Source organism: Eriocheir sinensis, chromosome 25 (assembly GCF_024679095.1).
Source record: "Eriocheir sinensis breed Jianghai 21 chromosome 25, ASM2467909v1, whole genome shotgun sequence".
Taxonomy (NCBI): domain Eukaryota; kingdom Metazoa; phylum Arthropoda; class Malacostraca; order Decapoda; family Varunidae; genus Eriocheir; species Eriocheir sinensis.
Genome location: NC_066533.1, coordinates 750,568 through 775,757, shown reverse-complemented (window position 1 = coordinate 775,757; position 25,190 = coordinate 750,568). Strand labels below are relative to the sequence as shown.

General features: G+C 41.9%; 1 protein-coding gene across 1 annotated transcript in view; it reads right to left on the bottom strand.

Moving 5' to 3' along the window:
* Nucleotides 1-15,523: 15,523 nt before the first annotated feature.
* Nucleotides 15,524-25,190, bottom strand: part of LOC127003202 (phosrestin-1-like) — a 10,955-nt gene continuing 1,288 nt past the window's right edge. Inside the window, exons 2-8 of the mRNA XM_050869574.1 lie at nucleotides 24,498-24,558; nucleotides 22,197-22,381; nucleotides 21,001-21,176; nucleotides 19,990-20,217; nucleotides 19,323-19,466; nucleotides 18,355-18,562; nucleotides 15,524-16,490 (exon numbers count right to left, since the gene is read on the bottom strand). Coding sequence (XP_050725531.1) covers nucleotides 16,485-16,490; nucleotides 18,355-18,562; nucleotides 19,323-19,466; nucleotides 19,990-20,217; nucleotides 21,001-21,176; nucleotides 22,197-22,381; nucleotides 24,498-24,558 — 1,008 coding nt within the window. The 3' untranslated portion in view covers nucleotides 15,524-16,484. The remainder of the gene's footprint in view (nucleotides 16,491-18,354; nucleotides 18,563-19,322; nucleotides 19,467-19,989; nucleotides 20,218-21,000; nucleotides 21,177-22,196; nucleotides 22,382-24,497; nucleotides 24,559-25,190) is intronic.

Below are 25,190 nucleotides of genomic sequence, written 5' to 3'. Positions count from 1 at the left end.
ATTGAAAGCCGGACACAGGCAAATTGGGACACTACCGGAAAGATTGAGTTAGCCAAACAATATGCCCTGGGAGCAGTGCGCGATCATCTCCTCGGTTGTATCACTAGATGTGGACAGGATTGGGAAAAAGTAAAGGAAGACTTCCTACGTGTGTTTCCCACAGTAAGGACCTTTTCGGTCCTCCAGAAAGAATTGGGAGAGGCAAAACGGCGGACAGGAGAAAACATCCGCACCTTCCTCATCCGCCTGGAGACATTGAGAGACGAGTTGATCGCTCTCAAGCCTGACAATGCCAGTTTGCTAACTGAGATAACCGCTTTACGGCTCAGAGAGGCTTTCCTCCGGCCCTCTTACTCATCCTAACGGAGGAAGAAAAGGGGACCCACAGAAGGTATTAAAGAAAGGGTATGAGTATATTAAAGCTTATCCAGAGTCGAAGCTATCCGATGCCGATATCGCCAAAGAAATAAAAGTGCTGAACGTCTGTTCCACCCAGGCATCCGGACCCAAACATGTCTCACAAGCCCGTCCTCCACGCCCTCCAGGCCAGTCACGTTACCCGATACCCCAAAGGGGAGGACGGCACGCCACGCCACCTACATGTTATGCTTGTGGGTATGTAGGACACATGGCTCGCGATTGCACATATGGAAGGCAGTATAGGGGTGCCTACCACCCACCAACGGGCTCGGTACACTCAGTACCAGCACACTCGAAACAGGCGTCAGCCTGTCTCGCCATCCTCTGCCTGGCGCCCGGAGTACACGGCCGGTCCCTCACCCCGTAGCTCCTGGGTCAACCCTGACCACGAGAAGAACAAAAAAAAAAACGACCCCAGAGTAGCTGCGGCAGTCCACGGCCCTACCAACGCCCTCACGTTGAGATTGTGCGTAGGCGCTAATGCACAAAAGGAGATGGTTTACGCAATGCTAGACACAGGAGCAGGAGCGTCCCTAATAGAAGAAGATTTATTTAGGAAGGTAGGCGGGAAGATGATAGTTACAGAACCTCTCTCCATACAAGGGGTAGATCGGACTCAAATCCCTAATAAAGGAATAGCCGAAGTAGTAGTAGACTTTGGGCACGGAGAAATTATAGAAAAGTTTGTAGTAATATCACAAGGTATAGTGTTACCAACAGCAGTTTTGTTGGGCCTAGAATTTATGTGGAGACAAAATGTGGTAGCTGCACCGCTGGCCACACCTGGGCAGTTTAGTGTAATGGTGGGCGCCTACCCAGTGGAAGTTCATTGCATGTCTGCGGACGATATGAGCCCGTACCCAGAAGATTGACTAACCGACCTTAAACCTACTTTAGACGAGATGGAGGAAGTACCAGTGAAAGCATACGCTATTAACGTGGCGTCCTTGCTACCAGGCACGGCAGGGTATGTCACTCTGGAGGCAGAGATTGGCAGAGCCCAGCAAGCCTTATTTCTCCCAAGGTCCAATGATATCCCTTCTTCATTTTTATTTCCCGGGTTAGTAACCTTAACTCCTAACGTCAAACAAACCAAAGGTAAATTCATCATTCCCTATGCTAACCCAACTGAAGAAACTATTGAGATGCCAACAGGTGAAGTGATGGGACACATTTATTCTTGTCACTCAGAATACTATCAATCATCGACTAATGAATGTGTAGCGGCTGTCACAAAAACAGCTACAAAGCCGCCTGTCACCCAGTCAAGTAAGCAGATGGTACTCGATAAGCTGATAGACGAGCTATTTTTACCCTCACAACGGAAAATTGCTGTCTGAAGGGCTTAACCTGCAAGTATCCTGATGTGTTTGCTCTAAAAACGAGCCACTCACTATTACCCCTATTATGTTCACACTTTAAGGCTAAAAATGACAAGCCTATATAAAAAGCCATACCCAATACCAGTAAAATATCATAAAGAAATAGAGATTCAGCTCAAGGACCTTGAGGCCCAGGGTATTATACGCCCTAGTGCGTCACCTACAGCGCACCTCTAGTCCCTGTTGCTAAAAGGATGGTGGAGTCAGACTTTGTCTCGACTTCCGCGCTCTGAACGATGAATTGATTGATGACAAACATCCTCCATAACATTAACCTCATTTTGCAACATTTAGGGGAAAGTAAAGTATTCACCTCCCTTGATTTGCGCCAGGGCTACCACCAAGTCCCATTGGCAGAGGAATCTAAACACTTGACAGCCTTCACGACACCTTATGGCCTCTATGAATTCACTACAGTCCCCTTTGGATTAAAAAACAGCACCTGCAGCCTATCAACGGATCATGAATCAAGTTCTCATAGGTCTGACAGGAAGAATTGTACATGTATACCTTGATGATTTGATAGTACAAGGGAAAGACATGGACCATCACCTAAAGAACCTCCATGCCGTCTTGGACAGACTGCAGAAGGCTCACCTGTCCTTAAGACTAGATAAGTGTTCCTTTTCAAAGAGCAAGTAGATTATCTGGGTCACATTGTTAGTGCTTCTGGCTTGAAGCCTCAGCCCTCAAAGGTACAGGCGGTGCAACAACTCACTCCTCCGAAAACAGTCAAAGAACTTCAAGGTTTCCTGGGATTGGTTAACTTTTATAGGAAATTCATTAAAGACTTTGCCAAGATAGCATCCCCACTTAATAATTTACTCAAAGGGAGGAAAGTAACCAAGAATGATAAGACACATCTGGAGTGGAATGAAGAGGCATTGCATGCATTTAGCACACTAAAGAACAGTCTAACGACTGACATTGTTTTAGCCTTTCCGGATTTCCGGAAGCCCTTCAATCTCACCACAGATGCGTCAGATAAGGCAATAGGTGGTGTGTTGCAACAAAGGATGAAAATGGTAGTTTACGTCCCATAGCATATTTTAGTAGAACCCTGAATGGAGCAGAACGTAACTACTCAGCGGTAGAGAGAGAAGCTTTAGCAGTCATCTATGGCCTCAGTACTAACCGACCCCTTATCTTGGGTTATAGGATACACATCCTGTCGGACCATAGACCACTGACTTGGCTGTTAAAAGCACAGTACCTAGCAGCAGGATTGCACGCTGGCAGACACTTCTAGGAGAATTTGACTTTAGTATTGATTATCTCCCAGGCTCCAGCAACATGGTAGCAGATTTTTTGTCAAGGATTAGGAATCAGGAGAGCGACGTGATAGAAGGCGACTTGATGCTCGAATTATGTCTGTCACCCTTACGGGTGGACAGGACATGTCTGTCGCCTCTCCGGAGGGACATGACAAACAGGATAAGTTTCTCCATTGGAGTCTTGCTGGACTCATGGAGCACCAGGATCGCGATCCTGAACTGAGAGAATTGAAGCATGCTTTTGAACAGACCACCGGTGGTAACGTACATGAGAGAGATGAGAGAAAGGTTGCAGAGAGGAGCAATGTAACGTTAAATGCAGCTAAGAGGCACTTCAAAAAACTGCCTCTTAGTGAAGTGTGTAGAGAACGGCATTCTCTACCGCGATGTTTGCGATGAATACAACAAGCAGAAAAGACTGGTTATCGTTCCACCAAGCTACATTCCTAACGCGTTAGCTTTGGCGCATTCCATGCTACCTGCAGGGCATGGAGGCACTAAGGTTACGTTGGCACGCTGTCGCAAGTTTGCGTACTGGCCGGGAATGAAGGCGGACGTGGAGCAATATGTCAGATCTTGTCCTGTCTGTTGTCGGTTTAAGAAGAGGGATCCCCGCCAGCTCCACTTATGAGGTATCCAGAGGTTGGCCAACCGTTTGACAGAGTCCATATGGATATTGTCGGACCTTTGTCTGTTTCAGACGAAGGCTATAGGTATGTACTGACAGTGATAGACGTCCTGTCACGCTTCTTGGTAGCAACCCCCCTTCGTACGAAGGCAGCCAAGGAAGTGGCAGCTGCGTTCTACAAGAACGTAGTCTGTGTACACAGCATCCCGCCGATTCTAGTCACGGATCAAGGAAAGGAGTTCGTCAACACTCTCTTACGAGAGTTGACTCAGTTGTTACAGATTGATCATCTAAGGACAACTCCTTATCACCCGTCTGCAAACGGTGTGATAGAAAGGCCTAATGGCACCTTAATAAATATCTTGAGAACTTTGTGCGAGGACAATCGCGGTATCTGGGACCAAATGCTTCCGGTTGCAACACACGCCTACAACACTGCCTTCCACCGTGTTCTGAAAGATTCACCATTTTTCTTGCTTTTCTCTCGGGACCCAAATGTTCCTTTTGAAGTGCTTGAGAATAAACTCCAACCTTGTTATGATGTTGACAGCTATAAAGCATTTACTTCTAGTGTCGCGCAGCGGACCTATAAACTATGTCAGACCAATATAGATATAGGATGGCAGGAGTCAGAAAGAATGTTTAGGAAATCCAAACCCAAACAGGTGGTAGTAGGAGATCGGGTCTACTTAAGGCATGTATGTACAAAGGGCGAACCAAAGAAGCTCCAGCCCTTGTTCAATGGACCTTTTAGGGTGCTAGAAAAATAAGCCCTGTAGTCTTACGACTGCGTCATGTTAGAGGTGGTAAGATCAAGACAGTTCACACAAATAATGTTCAGGTCGTTCACGAGGACTCTCTTGGCTTCCATGACTCTCCTAATGTCAGGCGTGCATACCTCTCCCTGATCAAGTAGTAGAAGTGGACCCACTCCCATGACTTATTCCCCGAGGAGCCGCTGCCATTGTCCTTTCCAGCTCCTTCCGAGCTCTCCTCACCGGCTCCTGTCTCCTCAGATGCTTCAGAGGTCCCCTCATTGGTTCCCTCAGCTCCTTCAGAGCCCTGTGTCAGTCGCTCATTACGCTCCAATACGGTACCCCCTTCTCTCCCCAATGTGATGGACCGCCCTCTTGAGTATCGCCAACGACCAACGAACTGATGCCCCCGATAATTACAGATCCTGGAGTTGCCCTCTCCTTGTCTTCCCTTGATCCTCCTGGAGCAACCCATTCGTCCCGGCCTCGTCTTCTCCCCAGTCTTTAAGATGCTGTTGACAGGACGGTACTATGTTGTCCCCGTCGTCATCAAGACGGACGACATCCAACGTCCTCTCATCAACGTGGCAAATCTAACAGCGGAAGTTTCATGGTCGATTGAACATATGAATCAATCGTTCCCTACTGTTGGTCTGCTCAGGCGCACTCTAGACTCTTTTCACATTGAGTTTGAGAAGTTATTCAAAGATCTTAACAGCTTTCTGTCGGCTATGAGTGGTAGAGATGGAAGCCCATTTCGGACTCGCCAGAAGCGAGGGGCCGTGGATTTCCTTGGCTCGGTAGCAAACCTCCTTTTCGGTACGGCCACTCAGGCCCAAATAGATGTGATACACGGGAAGCTCTCCCAGCTCTACACTCTGTCCACAGAAGAGAGACGTCAACTTAACCTCCATCAGGAAGTCCTCAACGCCACAGTTCGGGACCTCCGTCATGTTCATTCTGCCATCTCCCGTCTAGAGTCCGCCTCGGCTTTGGCCTCAGCTATTATCCGTCAGTTCTCACTAAAAACCTTACAAATTGAAGGGGAAATGCGTATTTTGGAGACTATCCTTCTCATTCAGTTGGCACTTAGTGACCTAAATCATGATACTCTGAATCTCAAGCTTGGCCTTCAGCAGCTGTCCCAAACGCAGGTTTCCCCTCTCCTCCTTCCAAATGATGTACTATTTCGTGTGCTCAGCAATGCGTCACCCATTACCCAGGCTTACTTTTCCCTGCAGCACATGAATATTTAGCATTGTATAGAGATGTCTCTAGGGTTATTTCTAAAGGTACGCTTTCCTCAGGAACCCTTCACTTCTACTTACAAATCCCCATGAAAGGGATCCTCTGTCGTGTTCGATGTGTTTAAAATGGACGCGTTGCCTTTTCATCTTGATGGCACGCCATATTTTCTGCACACCGACACGCTTTCCACTTACCTTGCGGTTTCTGAAGACCGCACTCACTATATGCTCTTAGACTCCTTGGACCGCTGTACTAAACACCACCTGCTCTATGTATGTCCCCTGTCGCCCCTGTCTACTCGACTTCTGTCCAGCGCTGCGAGATCGCTCTTTCTCGATCGCCCAGCCGCCCTCTCGCTGTGTTCTAAGTCTCTCTCAGAGTCTTCCCCGGTCTTCATCCTGTCTCCTGCGGGCTGGGTCTTCGCTACCGATACTCCCCAGGTGGTCACCATGGTCTGCCCGGACAGCCCGGTCTCCAAATACAAGCAGACCATCAACGGACGGGTCTCCTCAGCCTCGGTATGGGCTGTAGTGCCCACTCCGACGCCTTCAGCCTCCCTGCCTCTGCTACTATGGACGGTGACGCCCGCTGACGGTTCATCGCGCCCCTTCCACATCGGACGTGACGTGGTCTCATCGCTCTGGCCAAGACTCCCCTTGACCCTTCCCTCCCCGCCGCCGTCGCCCGGGTCGTCTCTGGCCCCCCCGCTGGACCTCCCTCCTGCACTTCACGCGCTCCAGGAATCCGTATCTCCGGTCCCCGCCTTCGACCCCTTCCTCCCTTGGTGGGGGTGGCTGCTCCTCCTCGGCGTCGTCTTCGTCGCCGGTGGCGTGGCCTTCTTCTGTCACTTCAGGTCCCGTCTCGCAGGCCTCCTCCCCCACGATCCCGCCATCCCCGTCTTGGCCCTCCATGGTCGTCCGCCGGGCGGAACGCTTCGTGCCACGAGGACGTGGCGTGATTTTAACGGGGGGGGTATGTGGTGCCCCGAGGGCTGCGACACCACTCGTGTCATCATCATCTTCACCGGCAATATTTTCCGATGACAACAGCGGTATCGACCGCTAAAAGCACAACACGGACTCCAACACATGATTGTCCCCACTGTTCATTTACCAACCTATACACAATTGCAATTGCCCATTAACGCACCCGCTTATCTCTCTAAGCAAAACACAATCAACTGCGGCCAAAACACGATCAACCGCGGAACAAAATGTTATGAAAACAAAGCTGCGTCACCGCGTGACAGCTACACTAGGATTAAAATCGACCTTATTACACATGTCGGTTAGGTAGATTATTGTATGAGCTCGGTGTGAGTTTGATGTATGACTCACACGCCTGACGTATTACCCTCGTGATGTCTGTATGTATGTCATGCCTATATAAAAAGCATTCATGCAGCCAAGAGATCAGATCAACCAGCACTCTGTTCGTTGCTGGACACTCAGTTGTCCTTCCCTAGACAACATGGGTAGAACATTCATCGTTGCTACTGTGAGTATGGAGTAATGTGGTACCATAGAGGAAAGCGTATCTAACATATCTATTGTGTTCTATTATCTTAGTTTTACTTAGGATTATATTTCTATGATACTTTATTGTGTGAGTTTTTACTCAATATTATACCAGTGTTAACGTTAGTAACCAATAGTGAAAGAAAACCTGAAGACTCATTGAGTCTAGTAAGCCAGTCGCTGGTTTAAACAATATTTTTACCCTCTGTAATATTAAGTAGTATTAAGGTAGAATAAAATACATATAAGAAAGGCGACACCGTTTCATCACCCCATTTACGAACTCCTTTAAATACTCCTAAAGTACTAGAATTTTAAGTCAAGTGTCACTAATACAAACAGTGTGTCGTCGCCCCTGTGTGACCCGGGATTGCGGGTTACAACATGTGGAACACCACTGTTGATAGGTTTAGGGGAAGAACAGTGACCGTCTACCACCGCAGAGATACTGTAGAACGGCCGGAAAGGAAACTGGAGATAAAGGAACAGAGAGAGGGATAGAATCCGAAAGAGGGCAGTTTAGAAAGCAAAGACTTGTTCCAGATTGTATCGAAGGCTTTCGATATGTCTAGCGCAACTGAGAAAGTTTCACCGAAACGGCTAAGAGTGGATTACCAGTTAGAGAAGCTAACTTTTCGGTTAGCGGTGCCCACCACTGGTCACGGGTATGTGCTTAGTGTTGTGGTTGTGGCTGTGGGGAGTGGGGACTGTGGCGTGACGGTGAAAGGGGGGATTCTGGTGGATATTATGGTTGAACGGTTGTTATTGAACACTCTCTCTCTCTCTCTCTCTCTCTCTCTCTCTCTCTCTCTCTCTCTCTCTCTCTCTCTCTCTCTCTCTCTCTCTCTCATATTTTTTTCCTTTCTTACCGCCATCCTTCCTCCTCCCGCCGTTTACTGCAAACCGCTAATCATGCGCTACCTCCCCAGTCCCTCTCTCTCTCTCTCTCTCTCTCTCTCTCTCTCTCTCTCTCTCTCTCTCTCCAACACACACACACACACACACACACACACACGCACAGTTACCTCTCCCCTGTGGCGGATTGGGAGTGACGTGGGAGGAAGAAGAGCCCGAAGGAGCGGTTAGGTAGAGAATGCGGGGAGGGAGGGGAAGAGAAAAGTCACCCGTACCAGGCAGTGATGGCGGGAGGTGGTGGTGCTGGCGATGGCGATGGTGGTGGTGGTGGTGGTGACCCTTTATACCTCCTCGGTGGTGACGATGGTGGTGGTGACGATCTTCATCGCTTTACTTCTTTTTTTCCTTTGTTTTCGTTGTTTTTGTAAATTCTTTTTCTTCCTTGCCTTTCCTTCCTTTTTATAGTAGTAGTAGCAGCAGCAGTAGTAATAGTACGAGTAGTAGTAGTAGTAGTAGTAGTAGTAGTAGTAGTAGTAGTAGTAGTAGTAGTAGTAGTAGTAGTAGTAGTATAGTAGTAGGAGTAGTAGTAGTAGTAGTAGTAGTAGTAATAGTAGTAGTAACATTAGTAGTAGTAGTAGTTGTTGTTGTTGTTGTTGTTGTTGTTGTTGTTGCTATTGTAGTGGTAGTAGTAGTAGTAGTAGTTGTTGTTCTTGTTGTTGCTATTGTAGTAGTAGTAGTAGTAGTAGCAGTAGTAGTAGTAGTAGTAGTAGTAGTAGTAGTAGTAGTAGGAATAAGAGGAGGAGGAGGAGGAGGAGGAGGAAGAGGACCACAATCCAAATAAATTATTCCAGTCCTAAAAATATTTGAGTCTCGTACTCCCCACCCGTTCGTGTAGGTTTATTGGAAGTTCAGGGTTATTTCCACTTCCTAGTTTGCTTGAAGGAAAACTTAAACCCCACTGATGTACACACACTCAAAAAACTATCGTTACAGTGGGGTCCGACGAATTTCACACAGAGCAACCCGGTAATCTCGGCAGGGTTGGTAAACGTGCGATCACCCCCACCACCTCAGCTCTGCTGGGGGAGCAGGACAGGACCCCCGGGAGGGACAGAGAGGAAGGGAGACACTGAGATATCAGATATCACCATAATATTAACGGAGTGATTTGAGTGCCACTTGTTTAAGCTTTATATTCACAAATTATTAAACAATGATGCTCATATGATATACGTAACAGCGTTGGGTAATAGTATTCTCCCATGCCAAAGACAAAAACAACCATCAACGCATGTCAGATATGCTTCAGTTCATAATGTCCCATCCTGGAACTAATGCTTCCACTGAACGTGTCTTTTCTTTCATGAACAAGTTGTGGGCATCTAAAGAAGAAAAAAAAACTTCAAATTCCAACGCTAAACGTATTAATTGCTGGTAAGAAAGAAAGTTTAAACAGAGTTGCATGGACTTCAACAGGTTGTTTCAATCTACTCCTGGGCTACCCTTCTCTCTTGTGCTGCCTCGTTGCCTAATAAAAAGTAGCAACTTTGCGCGCTTTTTAAGTTGACGAATAAGGAACTTGGCGCGGTTGTTTTGAATTGCCGAAATTAGCCGTCTCTGGAGAAGAGTAATTTATTAAATAGCTTGCATGCAGGAGTTAATTTGTTTAACATGTTGGTATAATGACTCGCCGAGAATTATTAGAGAATTAACCTTATCGGGTGCATTCCATGATTGTTTCGAGACAAGCGAATACCGTGACTCGAGTAGTGCATGCTATACTAGTGAAACCAATAGCCAACGTTATCTCACCATTTGGGTGATATATAAGTCAAGTTTATAATCCACTATAAATCTATCATAAGGGTTAGCTAAGTTTTACGTAACCTCCTAGGCTCAGTGGAGCCGTATGTGGCGATCAGTCAGTGGGATTCACTCTGATATCCGAATCCTGAGTGACTCTTCACCGCAAGGTGTTTATCATATTGTCTCCTAAATGGACGAAATTTTAACTCTTTACTTGTGTGTGAGGTGTTAAAAGCATAATTTCATCACCCCAAACACTACAATATTATAGCTACATAGAACACAGATTAATTAACTTCGACTAAGACTCCACCTGTGTGTTTCATGAAGCGTTACTGTGCCAGCTCAAATTCTACTGCTTCATTTACGAGTCCCGCTCACTTGGTTCAGGCAAGTGAATCCACACCCAACACACGCGGTGATACCAACATGAGTAGCCTGTTCTCAGTGGCTTCGTCCTTGGTGTCAGTTTGTATCGTGCTGAATGTGTAACGATAGTTTTTTAGTGTGTGTACTTCTAACCATTTGTAATGAAGTTCAAACTGCACAGGATGAGGAATATGAGGCCAGACTAGTACAGCTAGACTTTTCTACGGCATTTATCATGTTTACCAAGTGAACGGTTTTGTTTTTCATCTTTCTGTCATGAACAAATATTTGAGGGTCACAACCATCATGTCAGTGTGGATGGTAGTCTCTGTGAATGCCAGATGTTCATTCTGGTGGGCCTCAGGGAAGTGTATCGTGTCCTCAGGTGTTCATTACCTGTACAAAGGGAGAGGCAACGGAGAATACTTTAACTTTTCAGATGAAGCTAATCTTTTGTTCATTATTCTTCCTAGTTTGTGTCAATCTGTATCCAGATCATGAGCAGAGATCTATGCTTACAATTTCTATCTGCTGCCAGAAGTCGAATATGATATCTCGAGTTAAGACTAAAAGCATGATTGGCGGTCGGTTGCGCTCCCTAATGCCTGTTCATGACATGCTATTTCTGGACGGTTTAGCATTACATGGAGATGATGATCCTTGGTGTAATTTTCTATTCAAAATTGACATTGAAATGTCTCATTCTCTAATTATCATCTGCCGCTCAGTAGCATAGAACAATTAAAAAGTCATCCATTTAACTGACCGAATACTCCATGTCTGTCAGTTGTTTCCAGTATTTCATTTCCTTCTCGCCAGCTTGGTCTTCTGCTGCTGGATATTACTTGACACTGATCAATAGTTATTTTTCGGACAGCATTTTTATATGCGGCGGAAATGTGATATGTGCAATCAGAGACATTGTCATGCTGTTGATGCTTTTTGCATTTTATACAAAATTCAGGATAATGCTTTTCTTTCTCTGCAGAGAAGCGCTACAAATTTATTTGTTGGATCCAGACTAACTTAGTAGACATTACTTGCACAATATTTTGCTATCGCTGCAGCCAAGCAGTGAGAAGCTGCGCCTCACAGTTCTAAGGATGTTGATTTTTTTCAAGAGCTTTTCGTGCCTGGGACTCTTCGTCTCTTGAAATACATAACGCAGGGAATGTTAATACATCTAAGTCAAATGTTTTATTTTCCTGCAACGATAAGGTAATCAGAGACAATTAACCCTCAGTCAATAGTGTTCTTTTATAACAATCTATTTGTAACGGAATGTCTATTGATTTTTTTCTTACTGAACTCTTGTTGCTTGATCCTTTCGGATTGTTGGAACTCATGTATTTTAATTGTCAATCTACTAATAATCCCTTTATCTTCAAATTTTTGTATTAGGTGTGTCGGGGCTACACACATTGTAACATGTAGTGTTTGTACTCCGGCTCTTCCATTATAACTGTACATACTAATGATAGTAGTAGTAGTAGCAGTAGTAGTAGTAGTAGTAGTAGTAGTAATTGTTTTTGTTTTTGCTTTTAAAAAAGTTGTTGATGCTCATGCTATTGCTGTTGTCGTGATATATATATATATATATATATATATATATATATATATATATATATATATATATATATATATATATATATATATATATATTTTTTTTTTTTTTTTTTTACGTCTACCCCTATATCGCCGGTAGGCTTGCTTGAGAGGCCTGGATGGTAGTCGGCCCCAGCCTGTATTGGCGCAGGCAGGTGTTTATAGTGTATATATATATATATATATTTATCTATATATCTATATATATATGTATATATATATATATATATATATATATATATATATATATATATATATATATATATATATATATATATATATACAGTCAAACCTCGGTTTACGAGTGCCGTAGTATACGAGTACTTTAATTTACGAGTAGAAAAATCACAAAACATGCCTTGGTTTACGAGCGGTGACTTGGTATACGACCATCCTGCTTGTTTCTTTATTTTATTTTATTTTTTTGTCGCCACCCCCCGGGTGGGGACACAGGCTACATGGAGGCCGTCAGGATCAAGCGCGTACGTCCCTTCGAGGAAGGACCACAAACTCTTGCCAGGTGACGGCTCATGATGAGGAGGGGAAGATGCCGATAGACCGACTCTATCGGCTTACGTCAGCCTAGCCGACCAAGTCGGTCTTTCGACGAGGACTGGCGTATCTCTGTATAGTCGAAGACGTGAGCGTGGGTTCCCTTTGTTATCTGCAAGACGAGAGTGCTCAAAGCAGAAAACAAAGTCGGCCCCAGCCCGTTATGGCGCAGGCAAGTGTTTATAGTGGCGCCATCTTCTCTTGGGTCATGCTGTCCCCTGGAGCTCGTTCTTGATTCACTTGGACGGTTTCCTCTAAGTCCGGGTTGATGGGTGGTCTTCAGGACAGCATGTGGGTAGTTTTAAGCCACTCGGCGGTAACTGAAAAATCCGAAGTGGTAGCTTGGGGATTCGAACCCGCATCGTCCATCACGCGGTGAATGTGGGCCCAGCATGCTACCACTCAGCCACTGCCTACCCTAGAACGAATCCATATTTTAAGGAACGGATGGCATCCCTAAAATTTCTCAGGCCTGCCATGACTGATAGCCGCTGCCCACTGGTGGTGAAGGCAAGACTGCAAGAGGAAGGGTGTGAGAGACGTTACGACGCATATTTTACACGTATTCCAGGACGACCTTAGACAAACAATTTTATGGACTGGTTTTGTGATGTACCGAAAAATGCGCTCACCACAGTTTTAAAATACAGAATTTTTATCTGCTTAACCATTCAAACAGGCAAATACAGAACAAATGGCGTTCCGTATTTTAAGGGAAGGATGTCAAGTTTGCAACCCTAAGGCGTCATCTGGTGATATAATTTACGGCCTTCTTGAAAGACCCCCCCCCCCTCCCCTCCCCCCCCCCTCCCACACACACACACACATTCTTGAGACTTTTCATCTCCCTCCCGTAATCAGCCAGAGCGTTCTATCTTGTCCACATGATTGGATGAACCAACACTTTTTCTCATTTTGTCTTTCATCAAGGACAGCACGCGTTAATTTAGCCACAGTTACGGGATCTACAGCTCATTAGAAGTATTTCAACAGCCACTTAGCGTCATTTCATGTGACGGAGTTTCTTGAAACGTCCTTTAACTCTACAAAATATTGACAAATGGCATCGTTTCACTTTTTTCTGTTTCTAACGATGACGATGATATTTTCATACCGGGAAGTTCTTACTTATCCGACATTGATGCTTTAAAATGGTCTGTAGTGCAACAGTAACACAACAGTAACCTCATGAACTCTGTATCCATCCCCACCTGCCATAGGTCTATGGAGGTGCGGCCAGCAAGACAGTGGCCGTACCCAGCCCCTCCGCGGTTTGCGCAGGACCTCCGATTCTTGCCGAGAATTGAGGGAAATTCTTTAAAATCTGACGCGCCAGAACAAGAAACGCAAGAATTTCACAAGATTTGGGGTTAATTCTTGCTCGGTCTAGGATAATTCTTGACTGCCACATGACGGCTCTGGTCTCAGTCCGCATTGTAAACTCGTAGGAATAGCATCCGTGTGCTCGCGTCATGTTTTCAGCAAAACAGTGTGTTTTAAGCACCACAGTGTGAAAGATGGTTAAAAGGGATGGTGCTGCAAAGAAGAAAACAGGGACGGGGTATGCTATGCTCGCAACAGGAACTGGGGGCGAGCCTTGGCGGCTTATATGCCCTCCTGGACACAACTGACTCCCGTTCACCTTCCATTTCGGACGATACGTCGGGTTTTTTTTTTTTTTTTTTTTTTTTTACGTCGCGGCTTATTGCGCAGGTACGCTTTTTCCCGGTGGGGCCTGATGGTCGGCCCAAGACTTCTTCCCGGTAGGGCCTGATGGTCGGCCCAGCCCGTTCTGGCGCAGGCGAGTGTTTATAGTGGCGCTATCTTGCATTGGCTCATGCTGCAATCCCGGAGCTCATCTTTAATCCTAGAATCTAGAGTCCGGGTTGATAGGTGGTCTTCTGGAGAGCATGTGTAGTTTAAGCCATTCGGCGACGGCTGAAAAATCCCAGCTTGGTGGCACCGGGCGGGGATTGAACTCGCGTCCTCCTGAACGCGGCGCCGTCACTCTGTCGACTCACCCACCGCCTCCCCGAGTTAGCTTCACATTCGTGGTCGAATGTAGTTCCGGTGTCTCGAGAATAGGGAAACTACGGCTGCTACACCCCGGGGCGAAGCCTACACCTCGAGCATAGTTAGTGGTTGCGGGAGTCTCCATAACACCCGTAAAACACTGATTTCTGTTTCATCACTGCTATTTGTTAGTAAAATTACTTTAATTATGTAAATAACAACATGCAAAATGATTTTCTTATAAGATTTTTTTTTTTAGATATGGGAATCATTACTGGTATTCACATTAATTTGAATGGGGAAATTCGTTTTGGTTTACGAGTGTTTTGATGTGCGAGCGAAGTTTCGAACGAATTAAACTCGTAAACCGAGGCTCGACTGTATATGTGTATATATATATATATATATATATATATATATATATATATATATATATATATATATATATATATATATATATATATATATATATATATATATATATATATGTATAGCGCCTACATACACCCTATGAATTCTACAGATGCTGTCATGCGTATGCTGGAGTGTCACCAGGAAATACTCAGTAAGGAGAAATTTCAAGACACACGGGTGGCACAGTGATTTTTTAATGTCTAAAGCTAACCAATACTAAGAGTTAGGTAACATCATCGAAAAAGCTGAGCAGTTAGTTAAATTAAAGTTTTAGATACCATTGAAAATTTGGACAGCTGGTGAAAACAAGGGGTGATTTTTTTTTTTTTTTTTTTTTTTCTATGCCTCTTCGGGGGCACCATAAAGAAAACAGCTGTAAGATAAATAAGGGTTACCGTTGCCAAATTCAAGAACAGTGAATAATGAAGAGTCATTGAAAATCTCAGCTGCTGGTTAAAATAAACCTAACAGTTGACAAAAATGCAAGGACACCATTGAAAAACTGAACAGTTAACGAAGATAAGAAAGCATCATAAAAAAAGTTATCAAGCATGAGGGGATAGCATTGATGATGATGATGATGATGATGATAAGAAAGAGAAAAGAAAAGAGGCTGATACGAGGAGGAGGAGGAGGAGGAGAGATTTATAGAATAGAAAGGTAAAGTCAGGTAGATTAAAAGCTGTTTTCTTCTTGTTACTGTTTAGTTTGTCTTTATTGTGTCTCCCTCCACTCTCCTCCTCAATACAAAACCTAGTGATTAATATATATACACAAACACACACACACACACACACACACACACACACACACACACACACACACACACACACACGTAAGCAAGCAAGCAAACAAAAAAGACGCACACAATGCTCTCTGACATATTCACAGTTGAAGTAACACGTACACTGGATGCTTCTCCTGTGTATGAGAAAAGTTAATAATATCAATACTAATGAAAAAATAATAATAATAAATAAGTTATAATAATAAAAGTGTAAATGTGTAAAGCTGAAGCTATCAGAAAAAAAAACATTTTACATATAGAAGTTAGCAGATAGAAGTTTAAGGATAACATATTAAACCTTACCCTATTATTTCTTCACTAACGAAAACTTAAGAAGAAACTATGACCATAAAAGAAGTAATATAGTGTGTATTGTATTGATCCATGGTTAGTGGTAGTAGCATTGGTAATATAAGTAGTAGTAGCAGTAGTAGTAGTAGTAGTAGTAGTAGTAGTAGCAGTTGTTGTTGTTGTTGTTGTTGTTGTTGTTGTTGTTGTTGTTGTTGTTGTTGCTGTTGTTGTAATATAATAACTGCTAGTTGTTGTTGTTATTATTTTTGCTGTTAATGTGTTTGTCGTAGTAGCAGAAGTAGGAGTACAACTTTTTAGCTTTAACATTTCTTAACTGTACCCTCAGAGCCGTGGCAGTACGTGTTAATGATATAAGTGCATAACAAAATCCTATTTTTCCAAGATTACCCTAAAAATAAACAAAGGAACGATGCAGTATTAGTTTAGGTGTGTATTAATTAACGAAGAATGATGACATGGTGCTCCCTGCTGAGATGTCATAAATACGTCGTCACCCTTACCCTCCTCATCACCATCATTCGTTTCTTCACCAGCATCGACCACAGAATCACGACTGGAAAGAACAATTTTTTTATAAGCGGATATAGTTTTACGTGTGTGTGTGTGTGTGTGTGTGTGTGTGTGTGTGTGAGTGAGTGTGTGTGTCACCCATTAACCTAAACGCGTACTACTTATGCATTGATCCTATTTCGTCAGCTATTATAACTCGCGTGTCGAAGCCCACCAAGAGAGAGAGAGAGAGAGAGAGAGAGAGAGAGAGAGAGAGAGAGAGAGAGAGGGGGGGGGGGGGGGGGAAGAGAAAAAAATATTGGTTTTGCCTGATTCCCTGCACTGACTTGGCTTCCTCATTCTACTACTCCTTTTCCTTCTCCTCTCCCTCCTCCCCCTTCTCCTCCTAATTCCTCCTCCCTCCCTCCTTCCTATTACTTGTAATGAGTCAGGTCAGTTGTGCAAGTAAGAGATGGCGATGTACCAGCTAGTGCATTATTATTATTATTATTATTATTATTATTATTATTATTATTATTATTATTATTATTATTATTATTATTATTATTATTATTATTATTATCATTATTATTATTATTATAATTATTATTATTATTATTATTATTATTATTATTATTATTATTATTATTATTATTATTATTATTATTATTATTATTATTTTTATTATCATCATCATCATCGTCATCATTATTACTGTTCCTGCCGTTGTCATTGCTATAAGAAAATTTGGCAAATTTATTTCCCATGGGCGATAATAATTAAATTAGGAATGTGACATTATTTATTCCTTTACCTACTGATTTATTTATTCATTTGACTCTTTTCCATTTTTATTGTTAGGTAATTAATAAGATTGTTTACTTATTAATCGTATCTTTCTCCTATTTATACGTATATATATATATATATATATATATATATATATATATATATATATATATATATATATATATATATATATATATATATATATATATATATATATATATATATATATATATATATATATATATATATATATATATATATATATATATATATATATATATATATATATATATATATATATATATATATATATATATATATATATATATATATATATATATATATATATATATATATATATATATATATATATATATATATATATATATATATATATATATATATATATATATATATATATATATATATATATATATATATATATATATATATATCATGCATATTCATATTACTATTTAATCAACTTCCTCGTATCAAAGAGCACTGTAGGTCTTCACTGTCCGAACACAGGATTATCAAAATGCTCTCGTGCTTTTTCATGTAGTTAATCCTAGTAACTGTCTTCATATTTAAAGGACATTTTCCTTTTTCATATTTAGTAGGAATTCCTTTGTATGTGTTGCTGCCGGCGTTATGTCGGTGTTTGGACTTTTGCATGTGTGTGTGTGTGTGTGTGTGTGTGTGTGTGTGTGTGTGTGTGTGTGTGTGTGTGTGTGTGTTTTATTCACTAGATAATATTGATCTCAAACAAAAAAATTTTTCTCTATAGTCTGTATCTCCTCCTTTTCCATTTGTTTTCTATAATTTTACTTTTCCTGAGGAGAAAAAAAAACTACTTAGACCTAAATATAAACCTAAAAAGGAACACAAAAAAAAAATACAACTACAGTTATACATTCAAAGAAAAAAAAAACCTTAAAAAAAGTAAAAGTAACAGTAGTAATAATAGCAGAAGTAGTAGCAGTAGTAGTTGTAATAATAGTAGTAGTAGTAGTAGTAGTAGTAGTAGTAGTAGTAGTAGAAATAAAAGAAGAAAAAGAAGATGAAGAAATTAGAAAAGAAAACCGAACAAAAATAAGAAAAAACTCTACTCCAAACAGATTAGGCCCAAGACTCACCCCTTGCTGCACAGCCAACACGAAGGGGATGTCCAGGATAGCGTCCCCGACAAGCGTTCCCAGCGTGGCCTTCACCCTCACCATGTAGGACACGTAGATGCCGAACAAATCCCGCTTCTTGATGGAGGGAGCGATCAGAGTGGAGGGCGCTAGACATGGCTCGTCCTCATCCTTCATACTGGGCTGCAAGAAGACCTCGCCGTGTGCTCTGGTGGGGTGAGGGGTGAAAGGGAAGATTGAGAGGTGGAGAGTAACAGCTGCAATAGATATTGTTGCCTTTGTATCAGTATTTGTAGTATTATTAGTGCCAACTGGAATGGTTTTAGTAGAGTCTGTAGGGTAAAAGTAGCAGCAGTAGTCACTGTAATAGTAGCAGTAGTGAAGGTAGTAGTGGTAAGAAGAGGAGGAGCATTGCACTAGAGGAATTAATAGTATTATCAGTAATAAAGCAAACTGATATATATTGACCTTCTCCCATACAGAGGCACACACACAAGCACTTTCATTGCTCCTTCTTTTCCTCTTTTCCAATAAGCTTCCTTCCCATTCTCTCCCACAACCATACTAACCATTTCCTTTTCTCCGAACACATTAACATCACCCTCTCCTTGTCTCCCCTACACACGAACACTCACCTTCACTCACCTTTCATTTCCTACAAAACGTGAACATTCCCTTTCCCTCCCCTCTCCTCCCATAAACACGCACATCCACCCCTCCCTCCCTCACGCACAAACGCATAAACATTCCCTGTCCTCATCCCTCCCACAAACACGCAAACTAAACTCTCCTATTCCCTCCCTCTCATTGTACACAAACACCCATCCCTTCCTCTGACTTTCTCCCAAACACACAAACAATCTGAAGTCCTTCCCTTCAACAAACACACACACAAAAAAATCGCTTCCCATCCCCACTCACAAACATCCTCCCTCCTTTGCCTCAAGCACAAACACACTAACACTCACGGTTTGCTGGGAACGGTGGGGACCAGCACAAACTCCCTGTTGGTCAGCGCTCCTGGTGGAAGATTGAGAGGGTCATCGACCTTGCAGATTGTTCTGTCCCTGGCCTGGCGGTCCTGGAACATTGGCACCTGCCCTCTGTACCAGCTTCACCTGTAGAGGAACGAATACGTATGTTAGGAGTGAGTGCAGGAGAGGCTGTTTGGTTGAGGTGGGTTTATTTTCATATTGATATTGGTGGTCGTACTAGTAGTGGTAGTTGTGGCAGTAGTGGTAGCAGTAGTAGTAGTAGTAGTAGCAACTACTAGTAATAGTAGTAGTAACAGTAGTCATAGTAGTAGTAGTAGTAGTAGTAGTAGTAGTAGTAGTAGAAGTTGTTGTTGTTGTTGTTGTTGTCATTGGTGATGTTATTTAGGAGAGGAAAGAGGATTAAGAACAAGTAGAAGACAACGGAAAATGGAAGAAGAAATACCAAAAAGTGGAGTACTGAAAAGTAAGTAACAGAGGAGCAACAGAAAACGATTACAAGAACACGAAGGAAAAAAGTACATAGAAAGACGATGCAACAAAAAAAAAAGAGTTTTAGTTACACACACACACACACACACACACACACACACACACACACACACAAACACACACACACACACACACACACACACACACACACAGACGAACCTTTAGCCTCTTGATCTCCCTGGACGTGTTGTTCTTCAGCTCGATCTTCACCATTATGTTCTCGTCGGGGTAAAACACCTGGGAATTCAGTTTGGCCTCGATACTCACGCTCCCGGTGCACGTCAGGAAGGAGCGTGAGATATTCTTCTGTGGCGGGGGCTTATCGAAGAGGCTCAAAGGGCAATCCATAAGTCTACGGACGATCATTCGGGCGGTGCTCCTGATGTAAGGGGAGAGAGAGACATAGGGTGAGTCGTGATGGGTTAGTAGTGAGTTTGCAAATAAGAAAATAATGGGCGTAATGGAGGTCAGATGGCGTTTGGTAATTTCAGGGAGAGGAGATTTGTTGGCCTGTTGTAATGAGAAAAGAAAGAAGGAAGGGTGAGAGAGGAGAAATAGAAAAGATAGAAATACAAAAAAAGAATGGAAGGGCGGATGGATGGAAGGAAGGAAATGAAAGAATGAAGGAAGGTAGAAAGTTTTATTAGAGATGGTTAGTAAGTTTGTGGGGTAGAGGAGAGGGCGTTATAATGGTAAGAGTGCGCTTGGTAAGTTGAGAATTGTGAGGGTGGCGTTAGGTTAGTTTTTCGTCATTGTGGAGAAGAAGAGAAGTGAAGGAATGGATGAAGATAGAGAAGAAAAAAAGGAAATAGAAAAAGGAAATAGGAAACAGGGAAGGAAAATGATGGATTGAGAAAGGAAGTGAAATTAAAAGAAAATGTGGGAAAACGACCAGAAGTAACATAAGGAAAAATATCAGGAAAATTGAAGGAAAGAAATATGGCAGAAAACGAGGAAGATTGGGAAGAAAGAGGGAAATATTATAACAACAAACAAACATAAAAAAAAAAATATCAGGAAAATAAGCTCTTTATCTCTAACTTACCCAAAGAATAAAAAAGAAACAAGGAAACCCTCAATTGCAACATTTACAATCACTGAATATAAGAGAAAAAAAATCTCCAATCCAATCCATTTCCAAGCCAAGCAAACCCTGACTGACCTCTCCTGCATGTCGTGTTCATTTGAGCCCACGAAGCCCATCGCCTCGTACTCCAGGCCCATGAGGGAGCCTTGATCCTGCCACCCCATCATGAGGGAGTAGGATGGCGATGATAGCTCAGGGAAGGCGAGGGAGAAAGGGAAGGCGAAGTTACCCAGCTTGGAGATCAAGTTCCTCTGTGAAGGGGTAAGGAAGACTGTTATTATCATGTTGTGTTCATGGGTGAATGTTGTACTTTGCTGTACTTAAACTTCTAGGTTTATCTTGGTCCATTTTCTGGCCTCACGTTTTCCTGCTTTGTTTTTGTTTTTACTTGTCATCCACTATTTCTCGTTATCTTCCTTTTTCACCTCTCATCGTTTTCCATAAAATCTATATACGCTCTTTTTCATTCAAAACCTTCTGTCTGCATCACTCTATATCTTTCTTCATTGTCCCTGTATTTCATTCTCATTCCCATTCATTTCATCTATATACTCAACCCTTTTCAATCCCAACCTTCCATCTCCATCTCTTAATCCAAGCCTCAAAATCTACATCCAACCTCATACCTTATTATATACCACCTCTACCCTCCACACACACACACACACACACACACACACACACACACACACACACACACACACACACACATAAGAACATAAGAACATAAGAACGCAGGAGTCTGCAAGAGGCCGGTAGGCCTGTACGAGGCAGCTCCTTTGACCCTAAGCTCCCATGTATCTAACCCCACCTAATATCGCTGTCCATGAATTTATCTAGTCTATTTTTGAATGTGACAATTGTATTGGCACTCACCACATGACTGCTAAGCCTATTCCACTCATCCACCACCCTATTAGTAAACCAATTTTTGCCTATGTCCCTGTTGAATCTGAATTTATCCAGTTTAAACCCGTTACTTCGTGTCCTACCCGGTTCTCTTACCAACAAAACCTTATGAATGTCTCCCTTATTAAAGCCCTTCATCCATTTATAAACCTCGATCATGTCTCCACGCACCCTTCGCCTTTCTAGAGAATGCAAGTTTAACTGTTTGAGTCTTTCCTCGTATGGCAAGTTTCTCAACCCCTGAATCATCTTAGTCATCCTCCTCTGCACCGATTCTAACATTTTGATATCCATTCTATAGTAGGGTGACCAGAACTGAACCGCATAGTCACACACATACACATACACCTGCCTACACGCACCTGTATCTCCGTGGTGGGTCTCTCCTTCTCGGGTGGGTACACCTGTATGGTATGCAGGTACATTGTCTTCACGAAGCTGTAGCCCAGAGACTCATCATCCTCACGTCCAAACCTGAAATTGACTGCCACCTGCACGTACACGTTCCTTGAGTGTACGTAGTTGGGATCCAGCACCAGCACGCCCTCTTTACGTGGTTGATAGGAAGAAAGGGCGAGAAGAAAAAGGAGTTAAATAATGATATAAGGATGTGAAAAATAGAAATAAAGGAAAAAGAGTGTGCATGTGAAATGAAGTTAAAAGCTTAAGGATGAGGACTGAGAAAAAAGGATATAGGAAAATTAAGCCACATGATAAAAATCGAGTCAAAAATTGCAGCATGGAATATGGATGGGAAAGTCAAGGAGGGATACGAAGTTGAAAAATTGACAAAATAATACTAATGGAAAAAAAAAGGAATACGAAGTCAAGAGTTAATGGATGAATTACAAAGTCAAAAAAAATAATGACAACGACAAAAAATTAATGATGAGAGAAAAGGACGAGAGAAAAGGCCATAAAGATTACATACCGGGCTGAAAAGAAGGATTGGGGACAAACGATTTACATAAAGAAATGGGAAAGAAAATGAGGATGAAAGGAAAAGGAGCTCAAAGACGCAACGGATACGATGTTAAATAAAAAAATATATGAATAATGAAAAATACTTTATAGAATATGAAGTACTCAGTTGTGAAAATAAGGACAAGAGAAAAAAAATAAAGAATGGAATACCGTTGTAGGAAGTTGATATACTAAACTGTGAAAGGATTTACAAAACACGGCAAAGAAAGAAGACATACGGTTACAAAAATAAGACAAAAGAAGAATAAAAACGCATTTGGCGAATTGAATATGAATATGGAATTTATTGTAAATATAAGGACAAAAACAATATAGGATGAAATATGAAGTTCTGAAAACAAAGACATAAGAAGGGAAAGGCAATCAAAAATCAAAAGTGACGTGTAGTAATACGGAAGATATTTAAAATTGTAGAGATAAAAATAAAAGGATGAAAAGCCGAAGTTGAAAATAAGGACAAAAGAGGGAAATAATTATGAGAAAAGCAAAAGGACTTTGTAATATTATTAGGGATGGAATAGTTACTTGTAACAATAAGCACAAAAGAATGCCAAAAAACACGCTGTAAAAATAAGGATGGAATACGAAATAGTAGACATAAGGGCAAGTGAAAAAAATAGTTAAAATGCGAAATGTGAAGAAACTACGGTAATGTCTTTGTTATTTTTTCCTCCTTTTCTGTCTTTTTTAACAAAAAAGATAAAAAATAAAGGCGAAGTATTAAAAAGTAGAGGTTTTGCCCATTGTTTTCTATCCCGTCTTTGTTTTATGAATTATATTTTACTGAAAAGTGAGAGCATTTTTAACACAATATTAACTTTTCCCAAGAGTGAATGTGGACTTAAAAGACGAAATATGACATTAAAGGAAAGTCTCTGCCCGTTTGTCTTTTTCTTGATAACAGACAGGAAGATATGGCTGCCTATCAAAACCAAGATTCCTTCTTAAGAATGAAACATAGAAAAAAAACTTGATATATACAATACAACAACTAGAAAACACTGTCTTGTCAAATTAAATATATACGGAAGGCACTAAAAATAGAGCTACATAAAACTAGACATACACAATGCAACAGTCAAACTACTCAGTCTACGCCTCGTCAACAAAATGCAGTTACGTATATATGAAGAAAAAAATCTTAATCAAAGGCGACAAAGAAAGAATGGCGGAAGCGTTGCGAGGAGGTATAATCGGTCAAATGTCATGCCCACCAATACGAATATAGGTATAATGTTTTTGATGGGATACGCTTTGGTTCATGGGAGAGGGTGTTGTGGCACGGTAGGCAAATCCGGTGTATCTGCACTGTATAGGTATGGAGGAATGGCGTTGCACGGTGTATAGGCTCCTGGTGTGCTAGTGACCTGTACAATTGCGAGTCTAAAGAAAATTAATAAAGTAGGCTACTATAGGCGCCAAAGTACCAATGAAATTATATTAAATCAAATTAAAGGTACCAATGAAATCTATGAACTTCTAGTACAGGTCTAGAGGTGTTGCTGTATATGTATACAGTACAGGCGAGAGAGGCGTTTCAGTGGAAGCTACGGATCTACATGATTAATTCAATATAGGAAAGACAGAAGTAAAGCATATACGTCAGTGCATCGCTGAATCTAAGAATCAACAGTACAGATAATTTAAGCTGGTGTTCAGGTGTTAGTTGATATATATACCGATGTTGTCGACGTGAGTGACGTGATCCACATGGTCCCGGCGGGTTAGGTACAATGTGATCTGACGAGGAAATAAAAAAGTCAAAGATGTTGGTATCAGTTATAACTTAGTGCGTCGCGACTCACTCACTCCGGACACTCGTGAGAGCATCCAATGGCACCCTTTTACGTTTACCTCTACATAAGTGAGACATGACATGAACATAAGAGGCAAAACTTATCAGTGTTGATTTGTTGAGTAGTGTACATAGCTGGTACTGGCTTAATTAGGAAGTAAACTATCTTACCATCAATGATATATATATATATATATATATATATATATATATATATATATATATATATATATATATATATATATATATATATATAAACAACCCTCGGTTGACAGCCGGTGCTGGGTGGACGGGGGTCACGGATTAACCTGCACAGCATCGATTCGGATCAAGAGTCCTGTCATGAAGAGCCGTGAGAGTCACGTCGTGTTGCATTATTTCGTATGCTTAAAAATATAATTCAATAAATATCCAGAAAACACAGATTTATTGGTGTATATTTCAATTTCATGTCATGTGAATACTAGAAGTGCAACATCAATATTGTTCTTTACTGCAGATTTTCCCCGTCTCGTAGCTCACGCTGTCACGCTAGGGATTCGGAAATCTGTCTGAATAGTTATGAATGTGTCGATTA